This window comes from Mobula hypostoma, chromosome 14, assembly GCF_963921235.1.
Source record: "Mobula hypostoma chromosome 14, sMobHyp1.1, whole genome shotgun sequence".
NCBI lineage: Eukaryota > Metazoa > Chordata > Chondrichthyes > Myliobatiformes > Myliobatidae > Mobula > Mobula hypostoma.
Genome location: NC_086110.1, coordinates 24,330,052 through 24,352,162, shown reverse-complemented (window position 1 = coordinate 24,352,162; position 22,111 = coordinate 24,330,052). Strand labels below are relative to the sequence as shown.

The following is a 22,111-nucleotide window of genomic DNA, read 5'->3' as shown; positions in this document are numbered from 1 at the left end:
AAAATGTCCACTTAGTTTTTATACCTTGCATAAGTGATCATTATTTGGACAAAAACAAAATCAATGAAGAATTTGCTTCTGAGGTTAAAATAACTTCAGGATAACAAAGTCTTAGTGGAGAACTGCAGCTCCTGAAAAATATCTATGCATATTCTGATGTGAAGCCCATGTAAATTCTCGTATGCAAAGGTTGCCAGCACTGGTTAAGGTTTCTTAAGATTTCATCACATGGACTGCCATCTCCCATTGCCCCATTTCTGCTTTGGTTGATAATGCCTTTTCATGCCATTTGAAAACAAACATAATTTCTTCAATTTTAATACAGCTAAGAAGTGAATATCTTTTAGTATTTAAAACATTTTTGTTTTAAAACCCACTGTCTGCAACAATGCCATTATTCTGTACCTTTTCAAGACAATCTTAGAGCATTGGTGTCTCTTCCTTGCACATCTAGACTCTCAGAGTCTAAAGTTACATTTGTATGTTGCATTATTTGGATTATGGTCTTGTTCCACTTCTAACTACTACATAATACTCACTGTATATTTCTTTTGGCATTGACACTGCAAAATGTGCAATATATTTAAAGTGGAAATAATTAGTTTCCCCATGAGTCAAAGCTAGAAATTCTAAACAAATCCAAGTTGTAAAATGTAATTGATTTTGCAGATGTGTGGTGTAACTGTTGATTCTGAGACTGGTAACAATATAGTCTCGGGAGTTGCATTTAACTTCGGCTTGCAAAATTGCGACAGCTAAAATAGCTTTCTTCTAAGATTATAAACAGAAGTTACTTTGAAATGTTTGAAACAGGTGTGATTTAAGAAGAGTTCAGCTTAACCTTCATATTCACTCCCCTAATAATGTTTCCTTTTGAGCTAGACTTGCAAAGACCCCAAAGTCTGAATCAAACACAGGCTTCAGTGTATACATTTTCTTAAGCACCAAGAAACCTTGAGGCTAAAAATACCAGGCTTGTTACAGTTTTAGTCCCTTGGTGTTTTTTCAGCATTTGCTACTTGCTGAAATCTTTCAAGGGAATTTTATAAAATAATCAGAGTATCAGCAACTAAAATAAACATGTGAAGGTTAAATAATTTACATTGTGGAATCAGAAACTATATTTATAGAGCCAGATACAGGCAAACAAAAATGCTGAAGGGGCAGATCCTGAAGGAAGTTAAGTAATTATGTAGTTCAAGATTTTCTAATGGTTAAATTTTTTTTTAAATAACTGAGCATTCTGATCCCATAACTGTGCGATACAAAGACACAGCTGGTTAGCTGTAAAAAGAAAATTCATTTTTAATAAGATTCGATTAAATATTCTGGCAACAAGCATTACGGATTGCTAAAATAAGTATAGTGCCTTCTGATTAATTGGGACACATTTGGGGCCAGTACATTTTGGCCCAATTAAGCAGCTGCTCCAATTAGCCACAGTTTAATGGAAATAGTTAAAAAGGTATGAGAGAGACAAACTGAATTACAAATTATGTATTTAAATGAAATACAGAACAATTTGAACACTGCCAATACTACTACAGTACTATAAAACTGTATTACTTTCCAACAGTTACCAGTGGATGAATTCATCCAGTGTACGCTACTGTATTCTTTTGACTGTAAATGAGCAAAATTAGCGCAGACACCTAGTACAGATAAAGGACTAACTTCATAAAATGCTTTCGCCAATTGTACCTTTCAAATCTTCATTTTCATTGTAACATTCAAGATGATTATCGATACCTTCAAATTCTTCATTGTCCCTAACTTGTTGAAGTAGTGAAGTCTTTCCATTTTTATGCCTAGCCATTTCTGGCATCTTCAAGTCTGAATGCTTGAAACCATAGTGAGTGAAGCAGTTCTGATTTGTCTTGCTGCTAATTTCTCACCAACAATCAGTAATAAATATCACTGCTTCTTGAATGCAAGCACACACATCTGATGCTATTTAAAAACTGTTCACTCTAAATATTGTGTAGTGTTTAACAACCACACAAGTGCACATGACTGTTGCTAGTTTGAAACTGTTCGACAACAGACTCCTGCCTCAATAAAATGGCATAGTGTCCCAAATAAACGGAAGAATCACAGCAATTTTCTCATTTAGTTTTTGTTCTTTAAGAGTTGTTCCAAATAAGTGGCTGTCCTGATTGTCCAATGGCCCAATTAACCAGAATCCACTGTAATTATATGAATCAATAATAGTTAGGATAGAGGCATCATAATGGATGGCATGATGATTAAAGCAAACATAGAATGTATTCTGATCACCAGGAGATATAAAAGTTGGAATGATAGGTGAACAAGACTGGATGCAAAGGTTCCCATGAATAATAAGGTTCACAATCAATAATTATAAGGATTTATACATTTTATTTTTTTATAAATTCACCCCAGGCTGCCTGCTTCCTTGTATACTTATGACGTGCATGGTTACCTATTTGTTTCGATCTAATTATTTTGGTAGGTTAGCCTTTGTGAAAATTGATGAGAAATTGGATTGAATTTAGGGGATCTCATCATTGTAATCAGTCTTATTTCTAATGCAGTTACAAATTAGTTCTGTAAATGACAATTTCAAACAAGTGGGAGTAACTATATTTCTTTGTGCAATTAATTTATTTTTAAATAACAGATGATTATCTGTTCACATCTATTCCTAACTCCATTAAAAAGGAAGATGGACAAACATTTGCATGCTTGCTATGTTGTCCGGATATTCCGAAGTGCTTTACAGTCAACTTAAGTACTTAAGTGTAATCTTGAAACTGGTAACTTGCATAATGTACAGGAATGGATTCCCAGAATTGAGAGTGCGTATTTGACAGGATGGTATTTCAGCTACTGTGGGTGCCTCACTCAGGTTACTCTGATTCTATTCAGACCTTCTGTACTATCAGATTGAAGCTTGCATGTTAGTATTGCGGCTGTGTGAGTTTCTCTCAGGCACTTCAGTTTCATCCCAAAGATATGCTGCTTATTAGGTTAATGGGTGACTATAAATTGACCAAGTGTGATGAGTGGCAATAAAATGGGAGTGTATTAATGGCTATATATGAGATATCCAGAATAAAGTTGTGGGATGGTTTGATGGAATTGCTCTGGGACACAACGGCTGTTTACCTGGTGTATTGAAATACGGAATCAGTACTAAAAGGGGTCATTATTCAATAATATTTCGAGAGATGCAATATTGAGAGCTTTGCAGTGCTGTGAACCCGATGCAAACTACTACTCTCCTTGCTACTGTGCCAGAAACCTCATATGAGTCCAAGTGAATCAGGCATAAACAGAGGGTGACGCAACTTCTGTTATATGAAATACTGGTGATGAGAGAGATCTAACAATCCAGATGGTCTGTCAATGTATGGGGCCAATTCTCAGCAATGGATTGCACCTACCTTGCAGCTCCATGCCCCGTATCTCAGTGCTGAGCAGATATCTGCTTGTTCTGGCCCACCCAACATCAATGCTCACAGATCTCCACACTTGGGAGGTAGCAGCAGAAGCTATGGATTTAGAAACATAGAAAACCTACACCACAATACAAGCCCTTCTGCCCACAATGTTGTGTGGAACATGCCCCTACCTTAGAAATTACTAGGCTTACCCATAGCCCTCTGTTTTTCTAAGCTCTATGTACCTATCCAAAAGTCTCTTAAAAGACCCTGTCGTATCCGCCTCCACCACCGTTGCTGGCAGCCCATTCCATGCACTCACTACTCTCTGAGTGAAAAAACTTACCCCTGACATCTCCTCTGTACCTACTCCCCAGCACCTTAAACCTGTGTCTTCTTGTGGCAACCATTTCAGCCCTGGGAAAAAGTCTCTGACTGTACACACGATCAATGCCTCCCATCATCTTATACACCTCTATCAGGTCACCTCTCATCCTCCGACGCTCCAAGTAGAAAAGGCCGAGTTCACTCAACCTATGCTCATAAGGCATGCTCCCCAATCCAGGCAACATCCTTGGAAATCTCCTCTGCACCCTTTCTATGTCCTCCACATCCTTCCTGGAGTGAGACAACCAGAACTGAGCACAGTACTCCAAGTGGGGTCTGACCAGGGTCCAATATACGTGCAACATTACTTCACGGCTCCTAAATTCAATTCCACGATTAATGAAGGCTAATACACCATATGCCTTCTTAACCACAGCATCAACCTGCGCAGCTGCTTTGAGCGTCCTATGGACTCAGACCCCAAGATCCCTCTGACCCTCCACGCTGCCAGGAGTCTTACCATTAATACTATATTCTGCCATCATATTTGACCTACCAAAATGAACCACTTCTCACCTATCTGGGTTGAACTCCATCTGCTACTTCCCAGCCCAGTTTTGCATCCTATCAATGTCCCACTGTAACCACTGACAGCCCTCCACACTATCCACAACACCTCCAACCTTTGTGTCATCAGCAAACTTACTAACCCATCCCTCCACTTCCTCATCCAGGCCATTTATAAAAATCACAAAGAGTAAGGGTCCCAGAACAGATCCCTGAGGCACACTACTGGTCACCAACCTCCATGCAGAATATGACCCATCTACAACCACTCTTTGCCTTCTGTGGGCAAGCCAGTTCTGGATCCACAAAGCAGTGTCCCCCTGGATCCCATGCCTCCTTACTTTCTCAATAAGCCTTGCATGGGGTACCTTATCAGATGCCTTGCTGAAATCCATATACGCTACATCTACTACTCTGCCTTCACCAATGTGTTTAGTCACATACTCAAAAAATTCAATCACACTCGTAAGGCACGACCTACCCTTGACAAAGCCATGCTGACTATTCCTAATCATGTTATGACTCTCCAAATGTTCATGAATCCTGTCTCTCAGGATCTTCTCCATCAGCTTACCAACCACTGAAGTAAGACTCGCTGGTCTATAATTTGTGCCATGTTCTAAGCAGACAGGTTTGTGGAGCAGCAACATGTATATTTCTATAAAATAGAAGGGTGAATACACTTGGGAGTATTTAACGGAAGTAATGGAAGTATTATAATGAATCGACACACTAAGGCAGTAGTGAGTGTGGTCGGTGTCTAATGTAATTTGGGAACATTACTGTTAACTTTCAAAGTATCTCTTCATGTGAACCTTTGCATCCCATCTTGTTCACCTATCATTGCAGTTTTTATATATCCTGGTAAGCACTTTACATTCTATACTTTAATTATCAAGTCATCCATTTCAAGGCCTGTATCCTAATTACAGTGCTATCAATGACTGCTTTCTGACTGCTATGGCTTGGTGTTCACTCCCCATCTACCATTTCATGGCACTAATATTTCATTCAGGTTTTATTACTGGACCTTTTTGTTTTGCCCACCATTAACCCTGGAACTAGTTATTCTCTCTCCATCTTTCTTTTGAAGAAACTTCTTAAAATGTGTTTTGTTTTTGGTAATTTCTTAATTCTTCTTTGGATTTCATTGTCACAATGAAATATGTTGGCAATGATGATAAATGACTGTGGGTTGATTTGGAGATGAGTTTCAATTTCTGTTTGTTCTGAAAGTAACTGATGCAGGTTGGGTTAGTGTAGTCCCTTGTTTTGCAGTGCAGAATTTCTACTGTAATCTGCCACTACCTGCTGCATGGGGCGCATCAGGTACAGAAAGTGCATTGTAATTGCTGAGGAAATCAAATAAGATTAAGATCAGTATCATCAAAACAACTTTAATCCATCCTGTAGGCTTTGTATTCTAAAGGATGTTCCCATATCTGAACTTTTGTTTAATGCTGAGTAGATACTATTTAAGAAGAAAGAAAATGTGTGCCAAAATGCTCTGCTAATGTAGCAGTGGGGCCTGGTCCATGCCTATTAAAACTCAAAAGATCTTGTGTTGAAAGCTTTGTAATGATTTTCTTTAGCAGAGGTTCTTAGTATAGAAGTACATATAGGCAATCATGAAGTTATTAATAATGAAAAAATTTTAATCAATGAGATTAGAAATTCAATCGTAATTGAAAGTAGAAAATTTGTCAGCTACTCTGCTTTGAAAAAAAATCATTATAAATATTATATTACGATCTAACACAACTAAGTACTAAGAAATGGACTAAATGTTATTTTAATGCAAAACTTAAAAACATTGCTTTCTACTTGGGTTTTTGTTGCTATTTTCTTAGATCTTTATTGTCAATGCTGAGGACAATGAGATTGCAGTGCCACTCCATTCACTGCAAACCAACATAAAAACACAATGACTAAATTTAAAATAATGTCTGAGTTATTTGGAATGATATCTAAGTTACAACTGAATTAAAAACAAACAACTCCAAAATGAGGCATTGTTCATTTGCACGTAGTAACGATGCCTACATAATGCCAGTGTTCACCTTGTAGCGAGCCAAATTTAAACATGGATGTTGCACACATTTTCTATAGAGGGTATGGAAAGTTTGATTTAAATTGAAATCACTGAAGTGGTAATTTGGACACCAAACAACTGATATTTTTAATGGGTCAGATAATTTTGCTTATTGAAATTCTGGATCTATTAGTGATAGTAGTAGAACTTAGTAGTAAGTTCTTACAAATGCTAAGTTGAACTGTACTTGAATTAGCCTGATGCTCTGAAGTACAACTATAATACAGCAGCTGTGATGCAAGTAGACTCAGGATGAAGGAACTGAGAGCAAAAGCTGATTTTGATGACTGTCATCATCATCATCAGTATGTGCCTTGTCATATGACGTGGGCAATCATGGCCTATGACCATGATTACTCTTGGCAAAGTATTTTACAGAAGTGGTTTGCCATTGCCACCTCCTGGGCAATGTCTTTACAAGAAGGATGACCCCAGCCATTATCAGTTCTTTTCAGAGATTGCCTGGCCATAGTGCTTGCGTAACCAAGACTTGTGATGTGCACCAACTGCTCATATGACCATCTGCCACCTGCACCCATGACTTCCCCTGACCCTGATTGGAGGGACTAGTCAGGTGCTACACCTTGCCCAAGGGTGACCTGCAGGCTAGCAGAGGGAAGGAACACATTACACCACCTCTGATAGAGATGTAGGTCCAATAATTATTGCTATTACAAAATTCTTTGTTTGGATAATGGTAAACAGTTTCCATTTGTGCAATAGCTCTGACATCCCAAAAATATTTTTAAGCATTTAAACAAAAAAATTGAAGCTGAACCACAGGAAGTAACCAAAAGTTTAATTAAAGAGGATCTTGGAAGAAGTCAGTCGTGAAGAGGTGCAGAGAATGAATTACAGAGCTACTGTACAAGGAACTTGGTAATACTCAAGAGATTAGAATTGCAGAAGTCCAGATATCTCCAAGGGTTGTAGACCTGAAGGAGAAATAAGGAATAGTAAGCGTATGGAGCCATTTAGGTTAAGAATTTTAAGATGAATAGGAGAATAGGACCAATCAAGTGTGACAGTGGAAAAGTGTGTATGGAACCGGAGGAGATAGCAGACGTACTGAATGAATATTTTCATTGAATTGAATATATTCAATTCGGGAAAGGATCTTAGCGATTGTAGGGATGACTTGCAGTGGACTGAAAAGCCTGAGCATGTAGATATTAAAGAAGAAATGTGCTGGAGCTTTTGGAAAGCATGAAGTTGGATAAGTCACTGCGACCGGACGAAATGTACCCCAGGCTACTGTGGGAGGAGAGGCTTATTGAGAAAGTAAGGAGGCATGGGATCCAAGGGGACATTGCTTTGTGGATCCAGAACTGGTTTGCTCACGGAAGGCAGAGGGCGGTTGTAGGTGGGTCATATTCTGCATGGAGGTTGGTAACCAGTGGTGTGCCTCAGGGATCTGTTCTGGGACCCCCACTCTTCGTGATTTTTATAAATGACCTGGATGAGGAAGTGGAGGGATGGGTTAGTAAGTTTGCTGATGACACAAAGGTTGGAGGTGTTGTGGGTGGTGTGGAGGGTTGTCAGAGGTTATAGCGGGACATTGATAGGATGCAAAACTGGGCTGAGAAGTGGCAGATGGAGTTCAACCCAGATAAGTGTGAGGTGATTCATTTTTGGTAGGTCAAATATGATGGCAGAAAGGGTGCAGATGAGATTTACAAGGATGTTGCATAGATTGGGGAGCATGCCTTATAGGTTGAGTGAACTTGGCCTTTTCTCCTTGGAGCGACGGAGGATGAGAGGTGACTTGATAAAGGTGTACAGGATAATGAGAGGTATTGATCATGTGGATAGTCAGAGGCTTTTCCGCGGGGCTGAAATGGTTAGCACGGGAGGGCATAGTTTTAAGGTGCTTGGAAGTAGGTACAGAGGAGATGTCAGGGGTAAGTTTTTTACACAGAAAGTGGTGAGTGTGTGGAATGGGCTGCCGGTGATGGTGGTGGAGGCGGATATGATAGGGTTTTTTAAGAGACTGCTGGACAGGTACATGGAGCTCAGAAAAATAGAGGGCTTTGGGTAACCCTGGTAATTTCTGAGGTAAGGACATGTTCTGCACAGCTTTGTGGGACGAAGGGCCTGTATTGTGCTGTAGGTTTTCTATGTTTCTATGAAGGAATTACTTAGTTGGTAGCCTTTATAGAATGGTCAGTGGTGATGCATGAAAACTGTGAAAAGAGAATGGACGTGGGCAGCAATGTTTACGATAGCCTCGAATTCACTGAGATTGGAATGAGATAGGCAAGTCAGAAGTTAGGGGGCATACTCTAGACTAGAAATAACAAAGGCATTTTAGGATAATTTCAACAGGTATCATGGTATAATTACTGTTTTAGGAATGCAAAGTCTTGGACTGATAAATTTGAGTTACAATCACATTCCACCAATTTGGGAAGTTAAACTTGCTAACCATTGTGAATGTTTATAAGAGTTACTGAGTAGTTATGCAGTTAATTAAATAGTGAGAGGTGTTTAATGACTTTTTTTGTCTGCAATAAAAATAATAAGACTAGCTTGTTAATTTCTTGCCTAGCTATTTTAACAGCACCTCTATCATCAAGGGCAAGTGCAGCTGGTATATGGGAATCCTGCCACTTGCAGGTTTCCCCCAAGTTGCACACTACCCTGCCTTGAAAATATATCGCTGGCCATTTTAGCATCGCTGGTGAGTTTTCAGTAACTGCACAATTGTATGTTGCCACAGTTGGTAACAACTTGACCAAGTGTGTCCCTCATCACTCTGTCATTAATATCAAGCGAAAACCCAGTCCTGGTTCATTGAGGAGAGCTGAAGAGCTTGAGAAGAATTTTTTTTGTGATAGATTTTAGGTAATAAAAATGACATACTGAGCTGAGCAATTCCACAGTGAATGGATCTGCACAAAGCTCTGCAGTCCTGCCACATCGTTTCCTGAATGATGGCAACCAGTTTATAGAAGTGGAGGTGAAAGTGGTGGTTGCTCCAAGAAAATCTCATCCTGAGTATTAGTGGTGTCCAGTGTGAGAGTGCCAAGGACTAGACTGAAGCGTTTGCAGTCATCTTCAATGTCGTTTGTTGACTGCAGGCTGCAGAGCCAATCTACATTGAAACACCCAAGTCCGCGCCAACGTCCTGCCATCAAATAACAGAAAAGTAACATAAAAAGAGTAACCAGAAACAGAAACATGTAACATGAATTGCAGAGTCCAACAAAGAGTCCTTGCAGAATGAGGAAGACTCCTGCTCCTTCCTCCGGCAGCAGTGAGCAAGCGGGAGAGAGGCAGACTGGTCAAATACAGGCATACAGCGCTGAACACTCACTCACCTTCTGATCTTGTCCTCATCAGTTTTAATCTTGCTTGATGCTTTAATCAGTGGGGAGTAATGGACCCGATCATGGGTTAGCGTTCCATTGAGGCAAATACAATAGAAACATTCAAAAGGCTCTTAGGCACATGTATATACAGTATATGGACTTTGTATAGGCAGAAGGAATTAATTTAGTTAGGTATTTGATTACCAATTTAATTAGGCTGGCACAACATTGTGGGCTGAAACACATGTTCCTGTGCTGTACTGTTCTAAGTTCTCTGCTGAGGAAAGAACAAGCAATAGAGATTAAGCAGTACATTTACTTGAGCAACTCTATAAAAAAGGTTCAAGGTTGTTATTGTATTTCTTAGTGCAAATTCAATTTGTAAATAAGGTAATTTATCAATTTCATGGAATTGCATGATAAATAAATGTTCTTTATTGTAGGTCCCCTTGCAGTCCTGATTTTCTTTGTAGATAGTAATGCTTTGTGCAAGTCACCAGCACGTTCTGGTAGTACTTTGTTCTGAATAAAATCAGGTGTTAGATAATAGTAAGTTGACTGTATTATCATCATCTGAAGCATCCAGATCTAAACAATTCACCTTTTTTTTTCTGATGAGAATGCAATCAATGTCTTATTTTCTCTAAGCAGATTAGACACAAGTCTTTAATGACTATGAATGCTGTCAAGTCAGGCTGGCGGAATGTTTCAAAAGGAGGATGTCGCATGGTCTTTACCCCACCCTCTGGAAGTTTTTATGTTTTATTGTTTTACACCATTGAATCATAGTGGATTTAATTTGGCTTTTTTGACACTGATCAACAGAAAAAGACTTTCATGTCGAAGTGAAAACAGATCTCTACAAAGTGATCTAATTTAATTACAAATATAAAACACAAAATAATTGATTGCATAAAAATTCACCCCTTCAAGCCAATATTTAGTAGTTGCACCTTTAGCAGCAATTATAGCCTTGAATCTGTGTGGATAGGTCTCTGTCAGCTTTGCACCATCTGGACACTGCAGTTTTTCCCCATTTTTCTTTACAAAACTGCTCAAGCTCTGTCAAGTTGCATGAGGACTGTGAGTGAAAAACCCTTTTCAAGTCCAGCTGCAAATTCCCAATTGGATTGAGGTCTGGACTCAAGTACATTATCTTTGTTGTTTTTAAGCCATTCCTGTGTAACTTTGGCTTTATGCTTGGCGCCATTGTCTTGCTGGAAAACGAATCTTCTCCCAAGTCGCAGTTCTCTTGCAGACTCATAAGGTTTTCCTCCAGGATTTCATTTTACCCTCTACCTGCACAAGCCTTCCAGGGGCTGCTGCAGTGAAGTATCCCCACAGCATAATGCAGAGACCGCCAAGCTTCATGAGAGGATGGTGTATTTTTGATTCTATGCACAGTTTGACTTATGCCAAACATAGCTTTTTCAGTCTAATAGCCTAAAAGCTCAATTTTGGTTTCATCAGAGCATAGAGCCATCTTCAATCTGAGTTCAAAGTCTCTCACGTGCCTTCTGGCAAACTCTAGCTGAGATTTCATGTGTGTGTGTTTTTTTTCAACAGTGGCTTCCTCTTTGCCACTCTCCCATAAAGCTGTGACTGATAAAGCACCCAGGCAACAGTGGTTGTATGCACAGTTTCTCCCATCTCAGCCACTGAAGCTTGTAACTCCTCCAGAATTGTCATCGATCTCTTTGTGGCCTCCCTCACTAGTCCCCTTCTTGCACGGTGACTCAGTTTTTGAGGACAGCCTGCTCTAAGCAGATTTACAGCTGTGCCATATTCTTTCCATTTCTTGATGATTGACTTAACTGTTCTCCAAGGGATATTCAGAGACTTGGAAATCTTCTTGTATCCGTCTCCTGACATGTGTTTTTCAATAACCTTTTCGTGGAGTTGTTTGGCGTCTTTTGTCTTTCTGGTGTAGTTTTTGCCAGGATACTGACTCATCAGCAGTTAGACCTTCCAGATACAGGTGTATCTTTACTACAATCAATTGAAACACCTTGAATCCAGACATGGTCTCCATTTAACTAAATATGTGACTTCTGAAACCAATTGGCTGCACCAGTGATGATTTGGTGTGTCATATTAAAGGGGGTGAATACTTGTGCAATCAATTATTTTGCAGTTTTATATTTATAATTAATTTAGATCACTTTCTTGAGATCTGTTTTCCCTTTGACACAAGAGTTTTTCTGTTGATCAGTGTTTTTAAAAAAAACCAAATTAAATCAACTATGATTCAATGTTGTAAAACAATAAAACATGAGAACTTCCGAGGAGGTTGTGGGGGGGGGGGGTGAATACTTTTTATAGGCACTGTATATTAAAGGAACAAGATACTTTTGAATTATTTTATGAATTAAACATACAGTGAATATCTTTCGAGGAGGATATTCTAGTTAAATGATAAACTGATTAAAAAGGTTTGACTGCCGTCTGAATTATATGCAGCATTTTAGAGAAACCTCACATAAATGGCAGTTTTGAATTCTACCCCCAGACAGATTACTTAATTTTGATTTAAATTCAATTTCACAGAGTTGCATGATCAATAAATTTAATGAAGAAGTTTACCTTATTTACACTTTCAGTTAGCCTATAGTCCTATGCAGCTTGTGCACTGTGGTGTCTTGGATGCTATTGAAATACATAGTGGGTTGATGTTTGAAAACTGTTGCTTTTACGGCCAGTCTGCCCACCCATTTGGATGCATAAGAATTTCTAGATCTCTGTAAGAAGATATAACCAGAGATCCACATAAAGCATGCCTGAGGCTGAGTATTCCTTTGTGATTGACTTGCCTTCTGGCCTCTTAAAACCACTGAAATGTACTTCTTTTTCCATCCATGGTGCATCAGAGCTGTAGTGTATACAATGTGTACTGTATTTAGAATGTGCATAGCTCATGCTATTACATAGAACATAGAACAGTGCAGCACAGTACAGGCCCTTCGGCCCACAATGTTGTGCTGACCCTCAAACCCTGCCTCCCATATAAGCCCCCACCTTAGATTCCTCCATATACCTGTCTAGTAGTCTCTTAAACTTCACCAGTGTATCTGCCTCCACCACTGACTCAGGCAGTGCATTCCATGCACCAACCACTCTCTGAGTAAAAAACCTTCCTCTAATATCCCCCTTGAACTTCCCACCCCTTACCTTAAAGCCATGTCCTCTTGTATTGAGCAGTTGTGCCCTGGGGAAGAGGCGCTGGCTATCCACTCTATCTATTCCTCTTATTATCTTGTACACCTCTATCATGTCTCCTCTCATCCTCCTTCTCTCCAAAGAGTAAAGCCCTAGCTCCCTTAATCTCTATTAGTGTTTTTATTCAATAAAGTACTTTACAAACTGTGACATTTATGAGCAATATGAGATCCACAGACTCATGAGAGCTCTATCTGTTTTGGAGTCCACTCCAAGCTGTTCACCATCCTAACTTGATGCACATTCCCATAAGGCTGAGTTAACCCTTAATAACATGGAAGGGGCATCTTCACCAGAACTTCTGGTATTCAGGATCTTAGGACCAATTTAAGACATTTGTGGGTCGGCATTTAATGTTCACACACTATAAAACAATTAAAGCAAACAATCCAAATAGCTTCCAGATAGATTAAAAAAAAGACATGCAGGTTTCTGTTTCCATCAGTGAGTAAATACTGTGCATATGCACAAACACAGAAATCACCTATGTAAAACCTATATAAAACTCTCAATTTCTTTTCACCTGCATAGCTTAAATCTATGTAAAATTATGAGTTTTCATTTATACACTCTCTTCTATAATTTCAAGGCAGACTTGGTATTTACTGAATCCAAATGGTAGTTACCCAAGTCATAAGTTGGAGAGAAAAAACGTATTTAAGGAAGGTGTTAAGAGAGGACAAATAGAAAGAGACCCTAAAGCTTTAAGTGATGGCAATGTAGACACCTTGGCTGCAAAGTCATTAAATTCGGTACTCTTTATAGGTGCAGAAAGGTGAGCAAGCTGTTTGTATCAGATGATAAGTGCGCGAGACCAGCCGATGATGATGCTGTTTTATACTCCAGAGACAATTCAATCTCTCTCTGAGCTCATTTGTGCATGGTTCTGATCATATCTTCGTAGAATGAAAATTGAACTTTAACGACTACAATGGCATTTCATACCTGTGGTCCCACTGTTTACATTTTATTGTGAAGTATTTTGGACATAGCATTACTATTATAATTTAATTAGCCTTATTAACAATCCACTACCATTGATAGTCTTAGGGAAAATCCATGTTTTTAACCAATTTCATCCTTCAGGATGCATTGTATCGTGGCTAGTCATACATTACCAGGGATTAGTGGAGGAATGCTGACCCATGAAGAGTTGCAAATTCAGCTGGAAGGAGAAGATCGGCTTTGGTTGGTAACAGAAAGATTATTGAAGTATACTTGTTCTTAATGGCAAGGTTATGAGAACCATACACACCAGAATGACCCTTTCAGCTTGCCTTGCCATCCCTACTGTGACACCGTCAATCCTGTTTGCCTACATTTGAGCTTGTGTCTGTCTTTGCCTTTTTAGGTTAGATTAGATTCAACTTTATTGTCATTGTGCCGAGTACAGATACAAAGCCAATGAAATACAGTTAGCATCTGACCAGAAGTGCAAAGAATAGTGTTACTTACAAAATAACTGCGAATAAAAAGTAAGTGCTATAGCACACGAATGTAAAGGTACTGAGACAGTACAATATGGGTGCAATACTGCTTAGCACTGTGATGTGAGGTTCAGCAGGGTCACAGCCTCGGGGAAGAAGCTCTTCCTGTGCCTGCTGGTGCGGGAGCAGAGGCTCCTGTAGCTCCTACTGGATGGGAGGAGAGTATCTAACAGCTGCTTTTTAAATGTTGTAAAAGTATCTGCATTCAGTACTTACTCTGGCACTTCATTCCAAGTATTCACTGCCTTATGTGGAAAATTCTTTTCTCTTAGATATTACTTAAAATATCTTTTTGATGATGTTGAAATAAATGCAATAACATTTTGCAGGGTACTTAAAGCATATGTATATTTTGACTTCCAGTACATCATCGTTGCCTTCCTTAGATTGGCCTTTGCCAAGTCAGTATATGCAGTATGATCTAAAGATTGAAATGCAGCCGAAGACCCATCACAGGGCTCACTATGAGACAGAAGGGAGTCGAGGAGCAGTGAAGGCATCTTCTGGAGGACACCCAGTTGTTAAGGTACTTCTTTTATTTTGTAGATTGCTGAGAAAGTTAGTTGTTTGTTTTACCCTTTTGTGTTTTAATTGAATATCAACTTTTGCTTTTATAAATTAGAAATTTTGTCTATTATTGGCATTTATGTATTTTGGTGTCAATGTACTGAAGGAAGGATATCTTGTACACAGTTCTGGAAAAAATATGTAATAAACTTTTCTCATAAGGGATTTCTTACTGGGAAATTTCTGTTAACTTGCTTCAGTGAGGTGGTTCTGTAAAATATAGTACTGAGTTTTTATTTCACTAGTGCTTCAATTAACTTTACCTCAGATTCTTTTTGTTTGTCAAGTAAGTGTTTCTTAAAGTTTTATGTATGAAGAGAAAGCAGAACTAAATTGTTTTGTTTTTACCTCATCATCCTATAAAAGGATATCATTTATCATTGGTGTTTGATGTCACGAGCTTCCCAAGTCAACTATCGCTTGTAATGCATTGAAAACAAAGCAGCAAGAACAATTGTTTGTTACTATGGTTTCAATGTGTTAAAGTTTCGTATTCTCTTACCTGTTAGCAGATGTTATCACTGTATATTATTGGTTAATTTTTTTTGTGAAACATTGCATGGAAGAAAAAGCAGAATATAATAGGTTGAAATGGTTCAAAATTTAGAAGTAATGGTCCGTATATGTGAAAAGATCCTAATGTAATCTGTATTCCATTACCGTGTGTTGATCTGTGATCTTTAAAAGTTTTCCTCCCTGTTCTTTGCATTGAAATATACAGTATATATTATTTGCTATAGTTAAATAATTCTTTAAAGTATAATCTCTGCTTGTGTTTTGCTTCTGATATTATTTTGCTTGATTTTGCTTAACTTTTTTTTTAAAAAAAAGGCAGTTTTATTGATTACATGTGGGAATTTTGCAAGGATAGGAAACAAATGTATTCAGCAAATCCTCATCGGGGCCGCTGTTTATTTGGGGCAACTCTTAAAGATCAAAGGCTAATTTAGAAAATAGACAGGATTCTCTTCATTTATTTGGGACAATATACCGCTTAATTTGGGCCAGGTAACTGTTGCCAAACAGCTTCTAACTAGTGTCATTCATGTGCACTTGGGTGGTCATTAGACCCTACACCGTGCTTAGAACAAACAGTTTTTAAATAACATCAGTTGCATGTCTCAGTTTTTTTTCTTAAAAAGTGACTTTTGTCACTGATAGTTGGCGAGAAATATGCAATAGGACAATTCAGAACTGTTGTGCTCCCTGCAGTTTCAAGTATTCAGGTTTGGAGATGCCAGAAATGGCTGGGAATGAAAATGAAACAATTTCACAACTTTTATCAAGTAAGGTCTATGAAGAATTTGAAGGTATCAGCAATTATCTTGAATATTACAACAAAAATGAAGATTTGGAGGATCCAATTGTCGAATGCATTTTTTTTAAGGCAGTCCATTATCTGCACAAGGTGTCTGCAAGGGTTTTATTCATTGCATATACTGAATGAATTCTTCTGTCGATAACTATTAGGAGCTAATATGGTTTTATAGTACTGTAGTAATATTGATAGTATTCTAATTTGTTCTGTATTTCATTTAAGCACATAATTTGTGATTTAGTTTATCTTTTCATGCATTTTTAACTCTTTCCATGAATCCGGCTAATTAGGGGCACCCACTTAGTTGGGCCAAAATGTACTGTTAACATTGTATCCTAGTTAACTAGACTCTATTTGAACGTGGCTGTGTCATTTTGACTATGTTATAGATTAAAATGTGCCTTTTGTTTCTGATCAGGATTCTGGTGTTGCATGATGCAACACAATGTAGGCGTAACAATGTATAGTTTATTTGATTGCTGTTGGGGGGGTGGTTGGGGTGGGAAGAAAGAAGAGCAATGAGAGAGTGCTGTTTTTCTGACACAAAATATCATTGTTTTCATCCTCTACATTTTTAGGCTGGTTCTTCTTGGTCAGCATTGTGATGAAAAGAATCACTTGTATTGTCCATTCTTCAGGTCAAATAGAAGCACTTATTACATTTGCTTTTACACTTGCCGGTAGGTGAAGATGGTCCATGCACTCTTGCAGATTGTCAGGAATATGGTAATTTTATACATAATCAAAGACCTGGAACAGCATCTTTCCACTTCACCTTATTTAAAACACATTCGTAGCAGCACAGAACCAATCAGGTGGAGGTGAGTCTGGGATCAGTTGTTACTTGATGTACTGATATATCAGTTGTATGATCACCCTAGCTCGCTAGGACTCGAATGTCTTGTACTGTGGGAATGAAATGTACTGCCTTCCATAATTAACTGCGGTACCAACAATGGACTGGATACTCTCTCACTCTTTTCTTCTCAGAGATGCTGGTGGTCTTATTGACAAATGCAGGAACTCTGTAAAACCTCATAATAATTAGTCACTGGATGTGATCCCATAGCACTACTTATCTTAGTTGTGCTCCATTGGCCATCTGATTGTCCCTGGATCCATTTATTCTTCTTGTGTTTAGGAGCAAATTTGCATTGTCCTCCTTATCAGTAATGTATCATCTCACTTGTTTTTCCTGGCTGATTCTCAAGGCCTAACTGATAATTAAGTTAAGAATATATGCCATCACAGTCTTCACTGAGGCAATTAATCCTTTTATTTTTGCTTTTCCCCCATGTTCGGCTGGGTAAGGGATGACATCCACTTCAATCTGTTCTAGGGTGATTGATGAGGCTCAAAGTATATTTATTATTAAAGTTACATATTGTTACTATATACTACCTTGAGATTCATTTACTTGCAGGCATGTACAGGAAAAGATGCAGTAGAATTTTACGAAGAACTGTAGCCACATTTTCCTTTTAATTTTGAGTTATATAAATCAAGGTACTGTCACACATTCCCTCTCCCCATCCTTCTTTCTCATCCTTCCTTCTCCCCACTCTGTTTGTCTTGCTTGTCACATCGTCCCTATCTATCTTCTTGTTACATTTTTAAAAATTATGGGAGGGACATTGTGCTTTTAATTCAATGCATAAATAAAATGTTTCTCCACAAAATCCTTTGTGAAAAATTAATCAAAATCACAAAGCTGAGCACTCACAGTTTGAATTTTACTATCAAGCTGAAATACACTGAATAAGTGCATCCAGCTGCAGCTTCTGAAAATCTGTTAAGGAGTTGGAGCTGGAACTGGATGAGCTCTGCATCATTCGGGAGACTGAAGGGTGTTATATAGGACATATATAAGAGGCAGTTACATTCAAGGTGCAGGACACAGGAAACAAGGTGACAGTCAAGAAGGGGAAAGGGATTAAAGAGCCAATGCAGAGTACCCCTGTGGTTATCCCCCTCAACAACAGGCATATCACCTTGGATACTGTTGGGGGGAGTGTTGACTTCACAGAGGAAAGTCACAGCGGTCAGATCTCTGGCACTGAGTCTGACTTTGTTTCTAAGAAAGGGTGCAGAAGAGGCAGGCTGTGGTCTTAGGGGGTTTGTTAGTTAGGGGAATGGAAAGGAAATACTGTGGGCGAGAACGAGATTCCACAGTGAAATGTTTTCTCCTGAGTGCCAGGGTCTGGGATATCTTGGATCGATTCCTCAGCATTCTCAAGTGGGAGGGTGAACAGCTAAACATTGTGGCCCATGCAGGTATCATTGACATGAGTAGGGCGAGTGACAAGGTTCTGCATAGGAAGTTCAGGAAGTTAGGTGCTAAGTTAAAGGGCAGGACCTCCAAAGTTGTGATCTCATAAGGTTTTAGGATCATTGGGTTCTCTTCCAGGGACCTGTAAAGAAAGGATGGCTTGCACCTGAACTGGAGGGGGATGAATGTCCTAGCAGGAAGGTTTGTTAATGCTGCACAGTTGGGTTTAAGTTAAGAGTTGCAGGGGGATGGGAAACAGAATGCCAGAACAGTGGGAGTGGTTGTGGAGGCAGATGTTGGTAAGACGTCAGACAAAATCAGGAATCAAAAGGTTGAGCTTGGTGCGACTTGTATTCTGAGCTGCTTATATATCAATGCAAGAAGTATTGTAGGAAATGTGATGAGCTCAGGGCATGAATCAACACCTGGGAATTAGACATTATAGCCATTTGTGAAACCTGGTTGCAGGAGGGGTAGGACTGGCAGCTCAATATTTTGAGTTTTAAATGCGTCAGAGTGAGAGGGATTAAAGGAGGAGGGCTGGCATTAATAGTTGGGGGAAAATGTCCTGCAGAGGCATTATGGGTAGAACGGAGAAATAAGAAAGTTATGACCACATTAATGGAGCTATATTACAGACCACATCATCAAGATTTAGAGGAACAAATTTGTAGAGATCACAAACTATTGCAAGAAACAAAAGGTGGTTATAGCAGCTGATTTTAACTTTACACATATTGACTGGGAATCTCATTCCGTAAAAGGACTAGATAGGGTTGAGTTTGTCAGATGTGTTCAGGAAAGTTTCCTTCACTACATAGAAGTCCCAAAGAGAGATCCTGCAATGCTGGATCTGTTGTCCGGGAATGAGATAGGACAGGTGACAGAAGTTTGTGTAGGGGAACACTGCATCTAGTGACCACAATGCCATTAGTGTCAAAGTAAATATGCTAAAAGAGAGGTCCAGTCCATAGGTTGAGATTCTAAATTGGAGAAGGGCCAATTTTGATGGTACAGGTGTCCCCCGCTTTTCGAACGTTTGCTTTACGAAACCTCACTATTACGAAAGACCTACATTAGTACCCTGTTTACGCTTTCAGAAGGTGTTTTCACTGTTAAGAAGAAAGGCAGTGCGCGATAAAAAAAATCAGTGCGCGATAAAAGGCAGCGCGCACCCCGAGCAGCTGCTCGCCCCCGGATTCGGAACGGCATTGCCTAAACACGAGCCTGTGAGCAGCCGTTTGCAAGATGAGTTCTAAGGTATCAGAAAAGCCTGAAAGAGCTCGTAAGGGTGTTACACTTAGCATAAAACTAGACATAATTAAGCCTTTCGATTGTGGTGAACGAAGTAAGGACTAAGTGAGTTTGGCTTGTGGAAGCTGACGAAGATGATGTTGAAGAGGTTTTGGCATCCCATGACCAAGAACTGATAGATGAAGAGCTGATGCAATTGGTAGAGGAAAGGATAACAATCGAAACCGAATGCAGTAGTGAAAGTGAAGCAACTGCGTGAGATTTTCGCTGCAATGATAAAGTACGACTTTAATTTTGAAAGGGTACGTAGGTTTAGGGGATATTTGGAGGATGTTTTGAGTCCTTGCAAACAACTCTGTGATATAAAAATGCTCGAGGCTCAGCAGTCAAGCCTTCCACATCAGCGACAGCAGACGATGAACCTCAATCTTCGACATCAAGGCGGGCAGTCATAGGAGAAAGTGAGCTGCCTGCCCTGATCGACAATGAGATGACACCCCCGTGTCCCATCACCCCAACCCCCAGGCCCCAGACAGTTACTGTACCGATTCGCGGAGAATGCAGGGGTAGCCGGGAGGCACACAGCACATCTTTAAGAAAAAAGCCAAAATAAACATGCTAATTAATTAGGTGCCGCCTAGCACGTAATTGTTGGCCCAGATCAGTGCCGGGCAGCACCGAATTAATTAGCATGTTTGTTTCGGCTTTTTTCTTAAAGATGTGCTGTGTGCCTCCCAGCTACCCCTGCGTGCTTCGCGGCAATGTATCTGGTCGGCGGCCCAGAGGGTGGGGGCCACTGCATCACCCAGCCTGCGATGACTCAGTCTAACACACCATCATCAGTGTGCTCGATGTCTTCCCAATTCCCGTAAGTGATACTACACTGTACATACATTATTCCTACTTTATATCGGCTGTGTATTTTAACGTGTTGTTTGGTAGATTTGGCAGCTTCATAGTTTAATAGCTTCATAGCTGGAGAGCGTGTTTATGCCAACAGCGCTTGTGTGAGATTTTCTGCCGAGAGCGCTTGTGTGAGATTTTTGCTATGGAGATCTGTGCAGGGAATCGTTGTAGAGAAGTATTTCTACTTTATATAGGCTGTATATTTTTCTTATCATATTCCTGCTTTTACTATATGTTACTGTATTTTAGGTTTTATGTGTTATTTGGCATGATTTGATCGGTTATTTTTGGGTCTGCGAACGCTCACAAAATTTTCCCATATAAATAAATGGTAATTGCTTCTTCGCTTTACAAAATTTCGGCTTACAAACCGTTTCATAGGAACGCTCTACCTTCGGATGGCGGGGGGAAACCTGTATCAGAAATGGGCTACCAAGTGTGGATTGGGACAGGCTGTTTTCTGACAAAGATGTACTTGGTAAGTGGAGGCCTTCAAAAGCAAATTTTTGAGAGTACAAGGCTTGTATGTGCCTGTCAAAATAAACAGGTAAAGATAATAAGTGTAGGGAAGCTTGGTTTTCAAGAGATACTGAGGCCCTGGTTTAAGAGAAAAAAGGAGCATCGCAAGTATAGACAGGAACAAATGAGGTGTTCATGGAGTATAAGAAATGCAAGAGAACAAAAGAAATGGGGAGGACTAAAAGAAGCATGAGGTTGCTGTCGCAGGCAAGGTGAAGGAGAATCCTAAGGGATTCTACAGATATGTTAAGAACAAAAGGACTGACTGGCTGCATCACAGTCTGGTTTTGGGGGGTGGGGCTACTGCACAAGATTGAAATAAATTGCAGAAATTTGTAAAATTAGTCAGCTCCATCATGAGTAGTTTCCAAGAAATGTTAAAGGAGCGGTGCCTCAGGAAGGCGGCATCTATCATTAAGGATCCCACCACCTAGGACATGCCCTCTTCACACTGTTACGATGGAGGAGGAGGTACAGAAGCCTGAAGGTGCGCACTCAGCGATTCAGGAACGGCTTCTTCCCCTCTGCCATCTGATCTCTAAATGGACATTGAGCCCATGAACACTACCTCACTACTTTTTTTATTTCTGTTTTTTTGCACTACTTATTTTAACTTCAATTTTTGATAGACATAAACTAAATGTAACCCAGGTCTATATTTATCATGTATTTCATTGTACTGCTTCCGTAAAGTTAGCAAATTTCACCACATATGCCAGTGATATTAAACCTGATTCTGATTGCAGGGGACACAATTGGTCCTTTGGAAGACTAGAAAGGTAATCCATGTGTGGAACCAAAACAGATGACAGAGATCTTAAATTAACTTTTTGCATCTGTATTTACTCAGGAGATGGACAGAATGTCAATAGAA

General features: G+C 39.5%; 1 protein-coding gene across 2 annotated transcripts in view; it reads left to right on the top strand.

Annotated features, from left to right (window-relative positions):
* nfatc3a (nuclear factor of activated T cells 3a) overlaps positions 1-22,111 on the top strand; it is a 181,114-nt gene that overhangs the window by 21,499 nt on the left and 137,504 nt on the right. For both annotated transcript variants that reach the window (XM_063066830.1, XM_063066829.1), the window contains exon 3: positions 14,768-14,930. In XM_063066830.1, the coding sequence (XP_062922900.1) occupies positions 14,768-14,930 (163 nt within the window). The remainder of the gene's footprint in view (positions 1-14,767; positions 14,931-22,111) is intronic.